Source organism: Mustela putorius, unplaced genomic scaffold, assembly GCF_011764305.1.
Source record: "Mustela putorius furo isolate JIRA1106 unplaced genomic scaffold, ASM1176430v1.1 tig00000450_pilon_pilon_pilon, whole genome shotgun sequence".
Lineage (NCBI taxonomy): Eukaryota > Metazoa > Chordata > Mammalia > Carnivora > Mustelidae > Mustela > Mustela putorius.
Genome location: NW_025421385.1, coordinates 23,884,466 through 23,904,892, shown reverse-complemented (window position 1 = coordinate 23,904,892; position 20,427 = coordinate 23,884,466). Strand labels below are relative to the sequence as shown.

General features: G+C 37.0%; 1 protein-coding gene across 2 annotated transcripts in view; it reads right to left on the bottom strand.

The window, feature by feature from the left end:
- SEC63 (SEC63 homolog, protein translocation regulator) overlaps window positions 1-20,427 on the bottom strand; it is a 71,662-nt gene that overhangs the window by 8,083 nt on the left and 43,152 nt on the right. For both annotated transcript variants that reach the window (XM_045080236.1, XM_004753453.3), the window contains 6 exons: window positions 19,170-19,252; window positions 16,711-16,770; window positions 16,336-16,509; window positions 11,881-12,039; window positions 7,429-7,530; window positions 3,872-3,970 (listed from right to left, as the gene is read on the bottom strand). In XM_045080236.1, the coding sequence (XP_044936171.1) occupies window positions 3,872-3,970; window positions 7,429-7,530; window positions 11,881-12,039; window positions 16,336-16,509; window positions 16,711-16,770; window positions 19,170-19,252 (677 nt within the window). The remainder of the gene's footprint in view (window positions 1-3,871; window positions 3,971-7,428; window positions 7,531-11,880; window positions 12,040-16,335; window positions 16,510-16,710; window positions 16,771-19,169; window positions 19,253-20,427) is intronic.

Below are 20,427 nucleotides of genomic sequence, written 5' to 3'. Positions count from 1 at the left end.
TAATCTTGGGGGGAGACCGTTCTGCCTCTAGTACATGAACACTGGTTCCATTTGCGAGATTGGGAAAATTTTCATGGAGAATTTGTTCCACTATATCTTCTAGACTTCTTTCTTTCTCCTCCCCTTCAGGGATTCCAATAATTCTGACACTGGAACGTTTCATGGCGTCATTTATTTCCCTAATTCTGTTTTCGTGGCTTCTAAGCTGTTTGCTCCAGGCTTCCTCCTGATCCTTTCTCTCTATCTGTTTGTCCTCCATATCACTAATTCTATCTTCTGTCTCAGTTACCCTAGCTTTTAGAGAATTTAGATTAGATTGGAACTCATTGAGAACATTGTGAACATCATCCCTGGCGGCTTTAAGTTCTGCCCTAATCAATTCCATTTTGTCATCCATGGCTTTCTCCAACCTAGCTATTGCCTGGATAATTGTTAGCCTAAATTCCCTTTTTGACATATTGTCTATGTCGATAGCCATTAGCTCTGTTACAGAAGGCCCAGCCTCTGAATTTTTCTTCTGTTGGGCATTCCTCCTCCTAGTCATTTTGGTGAGAGATGGCTGAACGGATGTAGCTGGATGTGTCGACCGTGATGCAGTAATGAACATTGCTTCAAAAAAGCCATACAGATGGCCAACAGACATATGAACAGATGCTCAACATGAATTATCGGGACACACTGGTCAAAACTACAATGAGATATCACTTCACACCTGTGAGAATGGCTAAAATCAAAAACATAAGAAACAACTGGTATTGTCAAGGATATGAAGAAAGCAGAACGCTCTTGCACTGTTGGTGGGCTACAAACGGGTGCAGCCACTGTGAAAAACACCACTGAGGTTCTTCAAAAGTTAAAAACATAAGCACCCTACAATCTAGCAATCATATTACTGGGTATTTACCCAAAAAGTACAAAAACACTAATTCAGGGGCACCTGGGTGGCTAGTCAGTTGAGCATCTGACTTATTTTCAGCTCAGGTCATGGTCTCAGGGTCATGGAACAAGCCCCATGTTGGGCTCTGTGATCAGCAAAGAGTCTGCCTGGGATTCTCTCTCCCTCTCCCAATGCCCCTCCCCTTGCTCACACTATCTCTCTCTCTCTGTAAAATAAATAAATCTTAAAAAAACAAACAAAAAACCAAAATAAAACAAAACCCACTAACTCAAGGAGATACATGCACCCCTGTATTTACAGCAGCATTTACGATAGCCAAATTATGGAAGCAGACCAAACACCCATCAACTGATGAATGGATTAAGATGGGGTATACACATACATACAATGCACTATTACTCAGCCACAAAAAAAGAATGAAATCTTGCCATTTGCAATGACATGGATAGAGCTAGAGTGTAGAATGCTAAGTGAAATAAGTCAGAGAGAGAGATAACACCATAAGACTTCACTCATATGTGAAATTTAAGAAGCAAAATAAATGAGCAAAGGGAGTAAAAAAGAGAGAAAGACAAACCAGGAAACAGACTCTCACTACAGAGAAGCAATGGTTATCAGAGAGGAGGTGGGCAGGGAATGGGTGAAAAGGTGATGGGGATTAAGAAGTGCACTTGTGATGAGCACCAGGTGATTAAAATAAAAACTTAAGGAAAAAATTTCGTTTCCACTCATACAAAGGAAGAATAAATTATTAAGATGGCATTTGGATGTTCTGGTGATCTGTCTCCAATCTCCAAAATCCAGATTTTGTAGGCAAGGTTATATATTAAAAAAACCAACTAGGAAAAATGAACTAAAAATTCATGGGAATATTATTTTTTAACATTAATCTCACAATTTGACTTTCTAAATATACCACAAAACCCAGAAATCGTAAAAGAAAAAATTACTAAATCACACTACCAAAAAAAACCCAAATAAATAATGTTTGTACTTTTGCTTGGTAAAGACAACTGCAATAGTAAAACAAACTATGGAGAGGTATTTGCAACAACTATCACAAAGGGATGTAACACTTAAAACAATTCCCCAAACCAATTAAAGAGCAATAATGCAACAAAAATGAACAATGGTCAAAAACAGACATAAAAATAAGTACAATTCAAATACACTGGAAGACATTCAGTTTCACTCCTGAGATACAAAATTTATACTTACACTGAGTATAAGTAGCATAGTAAAAAGTGATTAAGGCAAGAATCATCAATGTGTATTAAAATGAGCAGATAAGAGACTAGTAGAGAATATTAACATAGTGCCCAAGTATCACCTGAAAGATTAGAGGAAAAAAATACCTTTTATAGTAGAGAAAAGCCTTAATTAAATGTCTAACCATTGTATTACCAGTGTGGGGCAAAATGATATAATGTGCCCCATAAGGTTATATCACTTATGTAGCATTTTTGCCAAAAATATTTAAGATGAATATAGTCATGAGTAACCAATGAGACAAGTTAAACTGATGGATATTCTACAAAATATTTTGCCTGGACTCCTCAAAAATTGTGATGGCATGAAAAATTTAAAAACAAAACACCAAGAGTTTTAGAATAAAGAAGACTGACAACGAAATGCAATGCATAATCCTTGAATGGATCCTGAATTTTGAAAACAAAACAAAAACTATAACAGAAATTAGTGAAATAATTAAGGAAATCTGAATATGGACTGCACATTAGATAAATACCATATTAATGTTAAATATCCTGAATATAGTAATTTTATTGGGCTTTATATAGGAGATGGCCTTTGTTTTTAGGAGATACATGTTTAAGTATTTAGGGTTACAATGTCATGATGTCTACAGGCACACATGAAGAGGAAGATACTAAACTATCTTAAATATAAGGCAAAATGTTAACTGATCAGTATAGATGAAGGATATGGGAGTTCACAATAGTATGCTTGCAACATTTCTACAGGTTTGAAACTTTTTAAAATAAAAGATCAGAGAGAAAAAGGTAAGGTGTATGCTATTTTGTATGCAATATTGGAGAAAATACATATGTGTATTCCCTTGTAATTTATATACAGTATTATATGAAGAATACACAAAAATTTTGTTTAACATCATTGGCCTCCAGGAAGGAAAATGGGTGACTGAGAGGGATGTTTCAATGGATGCACTTTTGTGTATCTTATGAAATATTAACTAGGTGAATTTATTATCTGCTCAAAAATAGGTGAAACTTAAATTTTAAAAATAGTAATAAAACTGCTATATCCAAGAAATATCCTTTACATTAACACTAACTCTAAGTGTCAAATAAACAAACAACAAACTACTTCATACATTTACTACTTGGTTATAAAAGGGGAAAAATATTTTTGGATTAAAAATCAGTATCACAGAACTATCTTGAAATTCTAAAAAACCTTGCTCTTTCTAGAGAAGCAGCATGAAACAATCAAGAAAAACAAGATAAACAGATAAAACATACTCATCACAATGAGACAGTAGTGATGATATTAACAATGAATAAAGCCACATAATCAAAAATTCCATTCTAAAAATCTAATTACCAGTTCTTAAATTTGTTTTTAAGACCAAAGATATTTATCTTAGCACTAATCCAATGAGGATAAAAATCATAAGTTTTTGTAAAATACAATTAAGTTCTGAACAGGAGAACAAAAGGCGTATATTCTCAGACACTAACAGTGAAAACTCCCAAAAATAAGTTAAAAACGAGTTTTGAACACTGATCAAGTTGCCTACCTTTAACAACACTGTATAAATTTCTAATCGGCTACTCCCAAAAGACACTAGAGAACAGTTATAAAATGTGCCTTAACAAATAAAATACAATAAGCCAAATATGATAAGCTGACTTCTAAGAAAGACTTTATGAAGAAGCATGATGTTGAGATGCCATGTTTGTAAAAACTGAAATAATGTTGTTGGATAATTACCTCTTCTGTATCTTTTAGTGTACACACATGATATGGCATAGATATTAACGTCTGTTCCTTCCTATCTGCAATATAAAGCCACCACCATTCTTGTTTTTCCTGCAAAGAAAAAAAAAGTTTATGTTATCAGAAAGAACTAGAGAAATAACTGTTCTGCCTCGTCTCCTCTTAGACATATTGTTCTGGTTTTATCACTGCAGTATTTCCAGCAGAGATACAGTGCCTGGTACAAAATAAATATTTAATATTTACTGAATGAATAATCATTCTTAACCATTTGTAGATCTGCTGTCCAAAAGAATTCTGCATGTAATTTCGGGGTTTCAAATGGCCCCTTAAAAAGCCCTAATGATGGCCCTCTGTATTAAGCCCTATACTAGCCTTAAATGACACAAGACAGCCTAAAAATAAAGCATTATAAACCACACTACAATATCATCTAGCAAATAATTTTGGTAATCTTACCTAGTAAGAAGCAAAAGCCAGAAAGTAGGAGTGGAAGGGACTTGGGCAACCAAATCAGAAATCATTAAAATACATCCCTCATAATAGAGCATCTCAGATTTAAAAGTCTATCTATACTCTTCACTGCACATGATTTTAATAAGTACAGCATCTTTAGTAGAACCTCATAAAAGATTAGGAATAGAAAAAGAGGTCAGTAAAGAAATTGCCACAGAAGTCCACACAGTCTGGAAGCACCAAGCTTTAATGTGCTCAGTGAGTACTGCTACACGGGACACATGGGTAACTGTTTAGTCATCTCTTGGTATCTGCTGCTTAAGAATTGGTCAGGGAAGACAGCTTTCTAAAATGGCTTAAAGAAAATGTTTTGGAGCTAAAGAATAAACAAACTCTATTCTATTGTAAACACTCAACCAAAACAACACTAGATAGTTCTAAATTTTCAACTATCCAAAATAAAGTTAAAAAAAAAATAACTCTTTACTGAAAACAGTATCATAGGGAAAATGTCTTTTTAAGCCAAAATCACTCGCACTTTCTATTTTACTTTATCCACAAGACATTAAAATTTGATTACCTTTCTAAAAATGCTACACTAAGGTCAACTAAAAGCTCTTGTAAACTTCAAAGCACTACAACAACATTAATAAGCAGAATAAGTAAGTCAGAAGTACATGTTTAACTTCTGCTTAACCCGAGGGGGACTACCACAATAGATATATGTGTATATATGTGTGTTTGTCTCCATGTGTTGCACAAAGTGCAACACAAAGTTGCACACACATGGACTCAAAGCAGGCCAGAGTCTGAGTCACAAGTACTCAACTCGGCCACAGTAACACGAACACAATGAGTGTGACTGGGCTCCAATAAAACATCATTCATAAAACAGGCAGGGAGGCTGACTTGTCTGCAGGCTGTTGTTTAGCCAATGCCTGTTTCAAAGCCACACAGACCTGGACTATTTCACTTCGCTGAATGTCACTTTTCTTCTCTGTTAAATGATGAGTGCCTAACTCGGGACGTGTTATGTGGATGAACTGAGATAATACAAGCAATGTTAGAATGTCTAGAACACCGATCATGATAAATAATAATCATGGGGGCAACTTCATGGGGGCGCCTGGGCAGCTCAGTCCTTAAGCATCTGCCTTTGGCTCAGGTCATGATCCCAGGGTCCTGGGATGGAGCCCCACATCATCCTTTCGTGGGCTCCCTGCTCAGCCTGGAGCCTGGTTCTCTGCCCCTCCCGCAGCTTGTATGCACAAGCCCGCTCTGTCAATTAAATTAAAAAATCTTCTAAGAAAATGATAATCATGATTAGTAATGAAATGAGGTAGACACCGCAATCATTTTAGTTCTGACATTTCACTGCCTGAAATCTCATTACCAGAACGTATATGTAATATAAGCAGCACTCAAGAATGAGCAATTCTTCTTTACCTCTTCACTAAGAGCATGCCTTTCCCTCTGATCTCCCAGGTTACTTGATTAAAATGAGATTCATTCAAGAATATTTATTAAGTGAATATCAATCCATGACATTGTACTTGTGCACAGACTCTTTGATGCACATAGCAAAAGTGGAAAATACGTTGTAGCATGAGTTATTTGCACCTTCGATGAAACAGTTTTTCTGCTGGGTGAGATTCCTCGCCATTGAATGAGTTTCAGTAACATGTAAGTCAATTATAATCATAAAACTTAAAGCAATTTAAGTGGGTAGTGAGGCTGTTAGGACAGTCTGGTAGGTACATGGAAGGTAGACAGGTAGATGTTAGGAAAATCCTAAATAAATTTTATCTGATAAATGGTACTTTAAGATGTTTACAGTGCAGTTGTAGCTTAAATTAGAAAAAGGCATTTTCAAGGCTAAATGTTCTAAGGCAGTGAATGAACGTTTTGCTTATTAACTAAGCACAGTCTAAAATGAACTAACTGTTATAAGGGTACAAATTATGCAGCTTATAACATCCCGTGGCACTTTTAAAGCCAATCAATGAGTGGAATTCACTCGCTTGACTTCGGGAGCCTTGGGGTTGGCAGGCTACTACTGCAATGGGCAAAATGCCTTTAACAGATGGGCTAAAGCTCAGGACACGCCAGAAGATCAGCAAGCGCGTTAATGTGGAATCCTGGGCTGACTTCTTTCCAAGTCAAAACAACAGTCTGTGCAGAGCCATTCATTTATTATTAGGAAAGCCAAATTACTTGGGAATTTTGCCTTCGGCAGCCCCCAGCAACTCTGGATTGACATTCTAAAGCAGAAAGCAGATTTATACATGAAATCACCTGCCAAACATGAGTGCTGAGCAGAAGGTTCTATGGCAAAGCTGTGAAGCAGTCTGTGGAACAGCTTCCCTGAACTAAGAGACAACCAGTTCTTGACCTCTGGCCATAGACAGAACCGTGGCAAAAGCAAAACCTCAGGGAATTCCCAAATTCACTGGAAAGACAAAAAACTCAACATCCACAGTTGAGCAGGCCAAAAGCACAAACCAAATAAGGACAAGAGAACAAAGAGCACTGATCAATCTGTCCTAAGTTGGGGCTCAGCCACTTTCAACTCTTACCAAACTTAGCTGGTCCCACAGCCATTGGCTATTCCCACGGACTGGGGCAATTACGAGGGCCAGAGCAACTATAATGGCTCCAGGTGGCCAGTATAGGACCATCAGAGAATACCCATGAGAAAAATATTTAAGAACTTTTTTCTTCCTACCCAAAACTTGATAGGCGTGAGGGATTCACAAAACCCATGTAGTCCTACGATGAGGAAAAAATACACACTTGTCGGAAAGACTGCCTGAACTGCTGAAGAGAAATCATCAGCACAACCTCCAGTCATCCAGGCACAGAAAAGACAGAAGCCCAGGAAACCGCAGAAGTACTTACAGAGTTAACAATCCCCCCATTAAACAACACGTTCACTAAATCTGATTCGCACTGAAAGGCATCCTTCAAAATGTGGCCTATCAAGAACGGATCATCTTTAGCACATGTGAGCCAGTATACACCACAGAGGGATAGCAAACAACTGAAAAATACCTGAAGAGAAAGTAAATGGAGTAAGGAAAACATGAATAACTCACCTCAGGAAAGTAAAGACTATAAACAGGATGCGTTATCTTTGATTTGGTCTCCAGCAGAGCTCTCTCCTTTCGCTGTATACTTTGTTGTAATTCTTGCCACTCCTAGTAAAGTAAAAATCAAACACTTGAAATCAAGATTGTTTTCAATTATTCTCACTAAGAGTTTCCATCCTTCTTCCAGCTATTATTCCTGACAATGAATGCTACCTACCATGGAGTTCAGTCCCACAGACCTGATCATTTCCCTGCTCAAAACTGTTACACCGTATCATTTCACAAGTCAAATCTAAGCCCTTTAGCATGAACTACACAGTCATGATCTGACCTGGGCCAATCTCTTCAGTCTCCTGTCACTGCCTGTCTCTTTGCACTTTCTATTCTTTTTTTTTTAATTATCATCATCATTATTATTATTTATTTTGCACTTTCTATTCTTGTCACTTCAAACTACCTTGACTTCTCACCAAGCTGTTTCACTCCTCCTAAACCATGTTTGGATTTTTGTTTTCTCTTTCTCTAACCTGGCAAATTCCTACTATTATTTCTTCAGGAGCTGCTAAAACCTAAACCAGGAGCTCCTGAATACCAGAAATTTCCCTCAACTGAGTCGATCATTCCTTCCTTTGTGCTATCACTGTACCTTGCACAAACTGTGCATAATCTCTTTTGTACCCTAATGTTTACTTACATGTCTGCCTTCCGCACTAGCCTCCTATCAGTCAAGGGCAGAAACTGTTTTACATTTGGCTTGCATTCCTCTCTCATCAAACACAGTGCTTGCCGTGTGACAGATAATGAATAACTGTTTGTATAATTAGTTGACAACTGAATGAATGTATTTTTTGGTATCTAAAGAAACTAGTCTGTCACCTCTAATCCTAATACTATACTCAGAAAGGAGTATGTCAACTGTTTCTCAAAGCACGCCTGGAGAAATAATTCCCTTGATGGGCTTTAATTTCTTGGCAATCAATTTAATTCCCAAAGTACAAAAACAGTCAAGGGCCAGCAACTGCTAACACGTCATCCCTTTCTCCCCCACCATTCCCAACGGCAAACTCCCCACCACATACCTCACTTAACTGTACTCTGCACATTGCGTGCTTTGCAGATACTGTGGTTTTCACAAGGTGAAGTTTTGTGGCAACCCTGTGTTGAGCAAGTCTATTGCTACCATTTCTCCAACAACATTCATTTGCTCACTTTGAGTTTCTATGTTACATTTTGGTAATTCTTGCAGTATTTTAAGCCTGTTTATTATATTTGCTATGGTAATCTGTGATCACTGATCTCTGATGTACTACAGTTACTGTCTGAGACAACACGAACCATGTTTACATAAGATGGCAAACTTGGTCAATAAATGCGTGTGTTCTGACTGCAACAACAGTGGGTTGTCCCCCATCTCTCCCCCTTCTCCTTGGGCCTCCCTGAGACACAACAATATTGAAATTAGGCCCATTAATAACCCTACAATAGCCTCTGAGTGTTCAAGTGAAAGGAAGAGCTGAGAGTCTCTCACTTTAAATCAAAAGCTAGAAATGATTAAGCTTCGTGAAGTGAAGAAGGCAAGTTGAAAGCCGAGATAGGCTGAAAGCTAAGCCTCTTGTGCCAAGCAGTTAGCCAAGTTGTGAATGCACAGGGAAAATTCTTGAAGGGAATTAAAAGTGCCTCTCCAGGGAAGACACGAGAGGTAAGAAAGAGAAACAACCTTAGTGCACGTATGGAGAAAGTTTTAGGGGTCTGGACAGATCAAACTAGCCACAGTATTTCTTTTAAGCCAAATCTTAATCTAAAGCAAGGACCTGTCCCTTCGAGTCTATCAAGACTAAGAGAGGTGAGGAAGCTGCAGAAGAAAAATTTGCAGCTAGCAAATGTTGGTTCATGAGGTTTAAGGAAAGAAGGCGTCTCCGTAACAGGAAAGGGCAAGGCGAGGCAGCGAGCGTGGGTGCAGAAGCTGCAGCAAGCTCTGCACAGGATCCTGCTCGGAGAATCCAAGGTGGCTACACTACAGGACTTTCAATACTGAAGAACAGCCTTACATGGGAAGAAGATCCCATCTAGGACTTTCAGAGCTAGAGAGAAGTCAATGCCTGGCTTCAAAAGACAGGCTGACTCTCCTGTTAGGAGCTAATGCAGCCGGTGATGTTCAGTGAAGGCCACTACTCACCGACCTTCCTGAAAATCCTAGGGCCCTTAAGAAATATGCAGAATCTCCTCTGCAAGTGCTCTCTAAATGGAACAACCTAGCCTGAAGGACAGCACATTTGTCTACAACATGGTTTACTGAATATTTTAAGCCCACTGTTGAGATCAACTACTAAAAATTTCAAAGTATTACTGCTCATTGACAATGCATCTGGTCATCCAAGAGCTCTGATGGAGACACACGGTAAGATTAATGCTGTGTTCATGCCTGCTAACACAACACCCATTCTGCAGCAAATGGATCATAGAATAACTACCACTTTCAGGTCTTACTAGTTTAGAAATACTTTTTTTAAGGTGATAGCTGCCACACACAGTGAGTGACTCCTCTGGTGGATCTGGGCAAAGTATAATGAAAATCTTCTCATTCAGCCTTTTACATGCCATCAAAAACATTTATGACTCATGGGAAAAGGTCAAAATATCAGTCCTCACAGGAGTTTGGAAGAAGCTGACTCCAACCCTCACGGATGACCTGGAGGGGTTCAAGACTCCAGTGGGAGAAGTAACTACAGATGTGGTAGAAACAGCAAGAGGTAAAGAATTAGAAGTGGTGCCTGCAGCTGGGCCTGAACTGCTGCCATCTCATGAGAAAAGGCTACTCTCATGAGGAGCTGCTTCTGATGGCTGAGCAAAGACAGTGGCTTCCTGAGATGGAATCTACTCCTGGTGAAGACGCTGTCAAGACTGCTGCAATGCCAACAAAAGATTCAGAATATGATAGAAACTTAGCTGATAAAGCAGCATCAGGATCTGAGAGGTCAGACTCCAATTCTGGAAGTTCTACTGTGGGTAAAATGCTATCCAACAGCATGTCATGCTACAGAGAAATCATTTTTAAAAGGAATAGTCAACGCAGCAAACTTTATTGTCATCTTATTTAAAAAACTGCCTCAGGGGCGCCTGGGTGGTTCAGTGGGTTTAAGCCTCTGCCTTCGGCTCAGGGTCCTGGGATCGAGCCCCACATCAGACTCTCTGCTCAGCAGGGAGCCTGCTTCCTCCTCTCTCTCTCTCTGCCTGCCTCTCTGCCTACTTATGATCTCTGTCTGTCAAATAAATAAATAAAATCTTAAAACAACAACAACAAAAAACTGCCCCAGTCACCCCAACCTTCAGCAAGCACCACTGAAGAGTTAGCAGCTATCAACACTTAGGCAAGAGTTTCCACCAGCAAAAAGTTTACAACTTGCTGAAAGCTCAGATGATGGTTAGCATTTTTTAACAATAAAGAATGCTTTAATTAAAGCATGTATGTTGTTAAGGCATGTGTTAGACTACACTACAAAATAGTATAAACATAACTTTTATATCCAATAGGAAACCAAAAAATTCATTTGATTTTCTTTACTGCAATGTTGGTGCCATTGTGGTGGTCTGGAACTAAGCCTGTAATATCTCCAAGGCATGCCTGCAATTCCTTATACTTTTATCCTTTGCCCTTTACTTTTTTATCCTCTTTTTCGCCTCTACCTGTGCCTCCCAGGCTAGTCAGGGAATCCCCTTTTCTCTCCTAATCCACAAAGGTAACTTTTAGCCCAGTCAGACAACAACAGAACACAAACAAAGGAATGGTTGATCAGTTTATAGATAATCTGCAGTAAGTCTCTAAGGACCCATTATTTGTCCACCAAACCCTCTTTTCTACAGCCCATCTAAAAACCAGGTGCAACTTAATGCCACACCATGAGTTTCTTTTTTTTTTTTCTATTCTCTCTATCCTCACAATCTTAATAAGTCCCTCAGAGACTCCTCCTTTCCTTAATGTCTTATATACCTCTTGAAACAAGGTGGCATTCTGTAAATGTTAGTCTTCCCCTTAACCAACCTCTTGACATTAGAGTCCACAATAATGTTTCTTTACTTTTAAACACTACCTGGAACTTTTGAAAGACTCTTCTAAGTAACTGCTTAGACCATAACCCACCTTTCCTAACTGATTTGCAGACTCAGCTCCAATGGTGAAAATTACTGTAAGACACAAAACTGACTTCCCCTCAGATCTGCATCCTATACTAACAGCAATTTAAGATTTAAGAAAATTAAGAAAGCCAATCCTTGTTAGAAACTATTCTTCTTTATAATTCTGGCCACCATCCCATGAACACATGCTTGCAAAATAAGAGATTATAATAAAATATACTGGTATTGTTTAAGACAAACATACAAACAAGTACACAAATGAAAAACAAAAAACATAACTATCAGAGGTATATAATTCTAATTATTTAAACCTATAAGTCTTACTGCTTCATCATCTTTGTTCTGTTTTTCATCTTGCTCTCTATCAGAGTCTCTGTCACTACCATCATCTTTTTCACTTTGGGATTCTCTATTGGTTTCTTCTTCTTCAGAATCACTGCCTTTGTCAGAAACTTCTTCTTCGTCTTCCTTTACTGCAGCTTCCTGAAAGAAAAAAGCAACCACAGAAGTTCTGAATATCTCAGCGAATTGTGAGTCCCTGAAGCTAACTTAATGTCATTATAATTAAATGAGTTCAAGATTCTAATTTCACTATTCATACAGAATTTTAAAGAATTATAGACACACGTACTTATAAATATGTGGTAATCAGACTAAAGACTTTAACATTTGGCCTATTTGTCTATTGTTAGTTATTTTACTTATTTTTCATGTTCGTAAAATAAAAAATATTTTATCTTTAAAGCATAAAGTACACTACTACCACAATGGCAACATGGCTCATCAAATATATAAAACATATAATACATATATTTTTTAATTAAATATTTATTTATTCATTTCAGAGAGTGAGCACGCACATGTGGCACAAGCAAGGGGGAGGGGCAAAGGTAAAGAGAATCTCAAGCAGACTCCCTGTTGAGCACGGAGCCTAAGGATACAGGGCTCCATCTCATGACCCTGAGATCACGATCTGAGCAGAAACAAGAGTCAGATACCAAACCAACTGAGCCACCCAGGCACCCCACTTATACAATGTATTTTATTTGAAATGGGGAACTGGAAAGCTCATAGAAAAGTACTGCTTTGAGAATTTATTATCTTCTATAGCTTATACAGCATAATGTAGTAAGGAAAGCCAATATCCCAAACAAAATATTTACTAATCCATTTCAAGAAGAAAAAAGAACAGCAAATTAAATACAAAAAAACTCAAAGTAAATAAAACAGACCTGAAATCAATTTAAGAGAAGGCAGATATGCAAAGGGAAATCTAAACAAAACCAAAAGTTGGTTCTTTGAAAAGATTAATAAAACTGAGAGAAGACTTATTAGGCAAGACTGATCAAAGGAAAAGAGTATATAATAATAGGAATAAAAGAGACATTACTACAGATCCAAAAGAAATTACAAAGAGAGGACGTTATCAATTACTCTGTCAATAAACTTGATAACTTAGAAGAAATGGACAAATTCCTTGGGAAGTATAATTTACTAAAATTGATATAAGGAAAAAAAGTAGAATTTGTTAAAGAAATGGACTCTAGGGGTGCCAGGGTGGCTCGGTCATTAAGTGTCTGCCTTCAGCTCAGGTCATGATCCCAGGGTCCTAAGATCAAGCCCCATACTGGGTTCCCTGCTTGGCGGGAAGCCTGCTTCTCCCTCTCCCTCTGCTACTCCTGCTTGTGTTCCCTCTCTCCCTGTGTCTCTCTCTGTCAAGTAGATGAATAAAATCTTTAAAAAAAGAATAAGAAGAAAAAGAAGTGTACTCTAAAACTAAAATCCCTGGGCGCCTGGGTGGTTCAGTGGGTTAAGCCGCTGCCTTCGGCTCAGGTCATGATCTCAGGGTTCTGGGATCAAGCCCTGCATCGGGCTCTCTGCTCAGCAGGGAGCCTGCTTCCCTTCCTCTCTCTCTGCCTGCCTCTCTGCCTACTTGTGATCTCTGTCAAATAAATAAATAAAATATTTAAAAAAAAAAAAAAAACTAAAATCCCTTTTTAAAAACTCTAAGCCCAGATGGCTTCTCTAGATATTCTTCCAAATATGAAACAAACGCAATCTTAAACAGACTCTTCCAGGAAAAAGAGAAAGAAAGAATATTTCCTAACTTGTTTAATGAGGTAAGTATAAACCTGATACAAAACCTGGCAAGGGTATTTACAAGAAAGGAAAACAATATTCTCTCATAAAAATAGATGTAGGAAAAAAATAAAATAAATGTAGGAATCCTAAACAAATATAATGAAATCTAGATAAATATGAAAAAGGATGATACGTTGTATTTGTTCCAGGAATGCAAGGACAGTTTAAAATTTCTAAATGTTTTTAACATAATTCACTATATTACAGAAAGGAGAAAAATCGCACCATCACTTCAATGAATGGAGAGATGGCATTTAATAAAATTCAGTATTGCTCAAGATAAAAATTCTCAGCAAACCTGATAAAGAATATCTACAAAAACCCTGCAGCCAACATCACGCTTAGTACTTTGTTTCCTTTCTCCTGGAGATAAACAAGAAGACAAGGGTGACCACCGTCCTTACGCCTAACCAACATTACACTGAAAGTTTTAGCCAATACAGTAAGAAAGGAAGAAAAAGCAAAAAGATTAAAGAAAAAAGTAAAAAGTAAAGAAAAAAGTAAAAAGAAAAAAGAAAAACTGTCTTTATTCCCAGACGGCATGACTGTGTACACAGAAAATCTAAAAGTACCTACTAATGGTCAGAATCACAAGCATACCCTGGATATATTCCAGGTTCGGTTCCAGACCATTGCGGTAGAGAGATTATCGCAATAAAGTCAAAATGACTTTTTTTGTTTCCTACTACGTATAAAAGTTATATTCACACTATACTATAGTATGTTAAGTATGCAAACAGTATTCTATCTAAAAAAAATAATTAAAAAATACTTTACTGCTAAAAAAATGCTAACCATCATATGAGCTTTCAGTGAGCTGTGGTCTCTGATTACAGATCACCATAGCAAATACAATAATACAAAGTTTGAAATTATTGAGGGAATTACCAAAATGTGACAGAAACACAAAGTGAGCAAATGTTGCTGGAAAAATGATGCTGACAGATTTGCTCAACACAGGGTTGCCATGAACCTTCAATATGTAAAAAATGCAGTATCTGCCAAGTGCAAGAAACTGACGCACAATAAAACAGGGTACACCCATATTGTCAGTTCAAGACTCCTTGATACAAGGTCAATATTTAGAAGACAACTGTAACTTTATGCATCAGCAATAAACACTGAAGAATGGGTTTCTTTTAATGTTTTTTGCAACAGCACCAGAAAGTATCAAATACAAAAGTGTAAATCTTATGAAAGAAGTGTCATACCTCTGTCACTGGGAATTACAAAACACTGCTGAGAAAAAATTAAGGAAGATCCAAGTTAATAAAGATAAAGCATGATTATGAATAAAAAGACTCAATACTGTGGGGCACCTCGGTGGCTCAGTCGATTAAGCATCTGCCTTGGGTCAGGTCATGACCTGAGGGTTGTAGGATAGAGCCCCATATACTGGGCTCCCTGCTCAGCAGGGAGCTTGATGGCTTCTCCCTCTCCCACTCTCTCTGCTTGTGCTCACCCTCTCTCTCTCTCAAATAAATAAATAAAATATTAAAATCGTTGATAGGCAGAAATGTCAACAGGACTCAAAAGCACTAACCATAAAGTCAATGAAAGACTTTCTTAAAATTAAGTACCATCAAAAGTTTCCATTAAGAGGGTAAAAAGGGACTCATATCCAGAATATATAAAGGAATCCTGTAAATCCATAAGACAACCCAACAGATAGAGGATATTCAAATGACTGGTTAAGTGTATGAAAAGATGCTCAATATCATTAGTTATCAGGTAAATAAAAACCACACACAGAGATACCACTACAGATCCCACTGTAGTGGTTATAATAAAAAAGAATGATAAAACCAAGCACTAGTGAGGATATGGAACAACTGAACTCATGTTTTGCTGGTAGGAATATAGAATAGCACAACTTTGAAAAACAGGCTCTTTCAGTGTGTTACCACTGACTTACTTTATGACCCAGCTATTCCACCGCTAGGTACATACCCAAGACAATGAAATGTCCACAAAACAACATGTACATGAAGCACAGCATTTTTACCCAATAACAGGCAAAATCTAGAAACAACCCAAATGTCCACTACCTACAGAACAGATAGAAAAACTAGTGTAGGGGTGCCTGGGTGGCTCAGTGGGTTAAAGCCTCTGCCTTCAGCTCAGGTCATGATCCCAGGGTTCTGGGATCAAGCCCCGCATTGGGCTCTCTGCTGAGCAGGGAGCCTGCTTTCCCCCTCTCTCTGCCTGTCTCTCTGCCTACTTGTGATCTCTGTCAAATAAATAAAATCTTAAAAAAGAAAAGAAAAACCAGTATATTCAGAAGATGGAGTATCACATACACACAAAGAATGGACAGCTTCTACATAAAACACACATGAGTGTCACGGACATAATGCTGAATGAAAGCAAGACGAACAGATTTCTACTTAAATGAAGTTTAAGAATAAGCAAAAGTAATCTATGGTAATAACAGCCAGAACTGGAAGGCATGGAGGTAGATGGGAGGTCACTGACTGAGAAGGGACACACGTGAGCTTTCTAGGGTGCTAAGGTTTTCTGTCTTAACCTGGGTATCACAGGTACATACATATGTAAAATTTGAGGAGCTAAACACACAGAATTTGAGCATTTTAGTGTATAACTCAAAGACAATGATGATAACAATAATAAACTTACACTCCCAACAACTCCATTTGCCTGTTTTTGTTTCTGTTGCTTCAACTGTGGTAAGGACACAGGTGTAGGTTTTTTTTTTAATGGTTTCTTTTTTTTTGATTTAGCAGTTTTCTTGGGTCCTTTGCTCTTCTGTTGCCATCCTCCTTTTGTCCTGTTCTTATTGGTATCACCCTGCTATAAATCACAACACACGTACACACTCAGAAGTTACAGCGATAGTTTCATTTGGGAGTCAGAGTAAGTTTTAGATAAAAATGGCTAAACTAAATGCTTTCACAAACTGAATTACTCTCCCATAACAATAAAAATCAATCAGAGAACCTAACAAAAGACTTCCTTCACCAGGAAAGAAAAATAAGAAAAATCAAGCTTTACCCCATCTTCTGCTGGCTGTTCCTCTGCAGCACAAATAGACTGCTCCTTTTCAAATACTTCCTAGGGAAGAAAAATATGAAGTTTATCAACCTATATTTATCTTTCAGATAAAGTAATCTTTCAAAATAGATGACCAATAAGTTTTTTAACTTGTGACAACTGGGGGGGTAGGGAGAAGATCAGATTTTTAGCAATTACTAAACGATGTGTGCAAATTCAGCAATTACTAAATGACACTTCAAAAGTTAACCTTCGGAAATATCTCACATCGGTCTTGAATACATTTTGAAAAGTACATTCTATTTGAATTTACAAATGCAATGACTTAAGATACATAAACTCACTATAAATTCAAGAATATTTCATTGTTTAAAATAACTATGGAAGTGCGCATGGCTGGCTCAGTTGGTAGAGTGTGAGACTCTTGATCTCTGAGTTCTGAGTTCAAGCCCCTTACTGGGGGTAGAGTTTACTTAAGAAAAACAAAATTTTAAAAATCTTTTTAAAATTAGTTACATATATAAATAAAATACATAAAGGGTGAAATACTGAGAAAACCCATATAATCTAAAAACATATCCACTATATAATCCACTTAGGATCAGAATAAAAGGCATAAATTTAGGATTTAAATTCCAGTAACATTTCAGTGAGAATCTATATTCGAAGATCATAAATGATGTTGGTTGTGTTTAATAAATGTCCTGGACTTACTAAAGCTAACAAATAGAAATAATGATAACTTAGGCTTTAAACTGTTAGCCTAATTCAGGGGTCTACAAACTATGGCCCATTGCCTGGTTTTCAAATAAAAGTTTTACTAGAACTCAACCATGCCTATTTGTGAATTCGGTAGTTGCTACAGAAACCAAGTGGCCCATAAAACCTAAAAATTTATTAATTGAACCTCTACAGAAAAAGTGTGCCAATCCCTAGTCTAATTCTACCATCTTCTGCTTCATTTCTTAGCTGGGTTCTAATACTTAATTACTCTGAGGTTCGGTTCATACAAGAAATTAAAGATAAATATTTGATTCTTTCCCTTCTACAGGGCAATTGTTTTTTTTTCCCTACCAATCACCCCAGAAGTGTCAACAGCCCAAGACCAATTTTTACTCATTTTCAGACTGGGAATTCCAAAGCATGTAGGTAATATAAATTTGGATTCTATGTCCAATTCTAGCCACTGGCTTTGAGGTTTCCTCTTCTCCCACTTCTCATCCAGTGTCCATAACACAAATGCTTCCTTACCACTTGTTACCATAAAATCAACATCTTTGATTTGATATATCCTACTACCAAGTATGCTTTTCCGACCAGATGTCTTAGAGATGGGGTTTAAAGGCAGAGTATGTTTCCTGCAGATATGCACAGGCTCCAGAGTAGAACAGGCTAAAATCTCCCACTAGTTGAATATGCAAAGTTAAAAATAGTACAGTCAATTAAAAATGAGTTACAACTATAGTTCTAACTTGGGAGGTAATATAAATATGTAACAGAAACTAAGAAAAACAAGATGTACAGGAAACATATACAATGTGATTGAATTTAATGAAAGGAAATCAGAAAAGTACCAGGGTATATATATATATACATAAAGTGTAAAGGCCGAGGCAGTAAATATGAGCTCAGAGAAAGAGATGAAAGGATACACACAAGACTCAATTCTGGTCCTCTCAGACTGACAAGGGGTTTCCTGAGGGAGGTGGGTGAGAGAAGGAATCCATGATAGGGAAAGCATCATTTAACCCCACAGGTACTCATGCATTAGGTTCAATCATCTGAGTGGCAGGACTTTAGATAATTTTAATCTCTTCCTATACTTTTCTGCATTACTTGAAGTTTTTTCCCCAGCCAGCATGACTTTTTCAGATAATTAGAAAAAGAAAAATTTTCAATACAATTTAAAAAATTAAGAGTAAATTCAGAGTCGACCCAAGAAGGAATAGGTAAAGAAATTTCCAACAATAATCAATAATTAATCTTTATACAGTACTTTAAATACTATACTCACATTACCTTATTATTACAATGTTTTATAGGGAATTAACAAATCATCGCATGAAGAATTAATCTATTTTCAAGGGTTTTTTGTATGTAAAAATTAATGTGAAAAACTATGAATTAATGTGAAAATACATATTAGAACTTTAACACAAAACTTTTTTCCCTTTTTTTAATTTAAGTATAGTTGACACACAATGTTAAACATTAGTTTCAGGAGTACAACATAGTGATTCAAGAACTCCGTATGTTACACTGTGTAACCGTACACTATGTAACCGTATGTTACACTATGTAACCAAGGGTATTATAATACCCTTGTGCTATACTCTGAATCCCATGACTTACTTATTCAATAATCAGAAGTCTGTACCTCCTTTCCCCTTCACCTCTCAACATGTAACTTTTTTTAACACATAACTGTTAAAGCATAAAAATAAAAAGAGATCACTTACTGCCATTGTTTGCCTTGTCAACTTAACCAACACTGTAACTAGGGATCCTACTGTGATGTTGTTGCTATCTTCATCATCCAATACTACAAGACGAGAGTAAAAAATCACAGTAAACAATAAAATTCAATTTGGTATTTCAGTATTTCAAATATATTTTAAACTTAGTAACAAATATTTTGACTGTCTACTCTATATAAAACACTCCACTAGATGCCTTCAACAATGCACTCATTTATAATTTTTAAAATAGCTCTCTGAAGATTATTTCCACTTTAAAGAAAGGGAGGTTCAAAACTAAAGTGAAATGCCTGAGATCACATCATGGCTATACTGGCACTGCCAAGCTTCAAACCCTGGTCTTTTAAAACAAAGTATAATGTGAGGACGACTGTACCACAGCTTTCTTTCTTAGTGATATAAAATCTGTCACTCTATTAAATTGTGCAAACCTTGTATTCACAAGATTTTACCTATATGATCAATGCCGGTCTGCCTGTCAAAAATAAAATAATTAGAACTAGTATTCCAAGTCACATTAAATTTATTTCTTGGGGTGCCTGGGTGGCTCAGTGGGTTAAGCCTCTGCCTTCGGCTCAGGTCGTGATCCCAGGGTCCTGGGATCAAGCCCCGCATCAGGCTCGAGAGCCTGCTTCCTCTTCTCTCTGCCTGTTTCTCTGCCTATTTGTGATCTCTGTCAAATAAACAAAATCTTTAAAAAAAAATTTATTTCTTAAGGCAAGAACTTAAGAGTTTTGTTTACAGTAAAAACAAAAGCTTAAAAAGCTCTTGCAATTTAATTTTTTTGAAATCACATTTGCTACACATATTGCTAAAAGCTATTGAAGTAAACTTAACATTAAAATTAATAAACATTAAAATAAACATAAATGTTAAGATTAAAAAATAAAATAAATTATCCTATCTTATTTTCCTCCATTTTATCCTCCATTTTTCCTCCAAATTTTATCTCTAAGAGTTTTCTTCACTTTGTATTTCTCCTTACAGATTTTTCTAAGTTGGTTATGTTTATTTTACACAGATTTAGATTAGCAAACTCTGTTCTGGCCTACATTAACACGCCGCCAGTTGGAAAAGAACAGCCTCCAAGAAACTGAAACTGCTTTCTTCTCCATTACTGGCTGTGAAGTGCAACAGGTGGGCATCAAGAACAATACAATACAGTATCCTGGGTGGCTCAGTCTATAAAGCATCCATCTCTTGATCTTGACTCAGGCCACAATCTCAGGGTATGGAGATC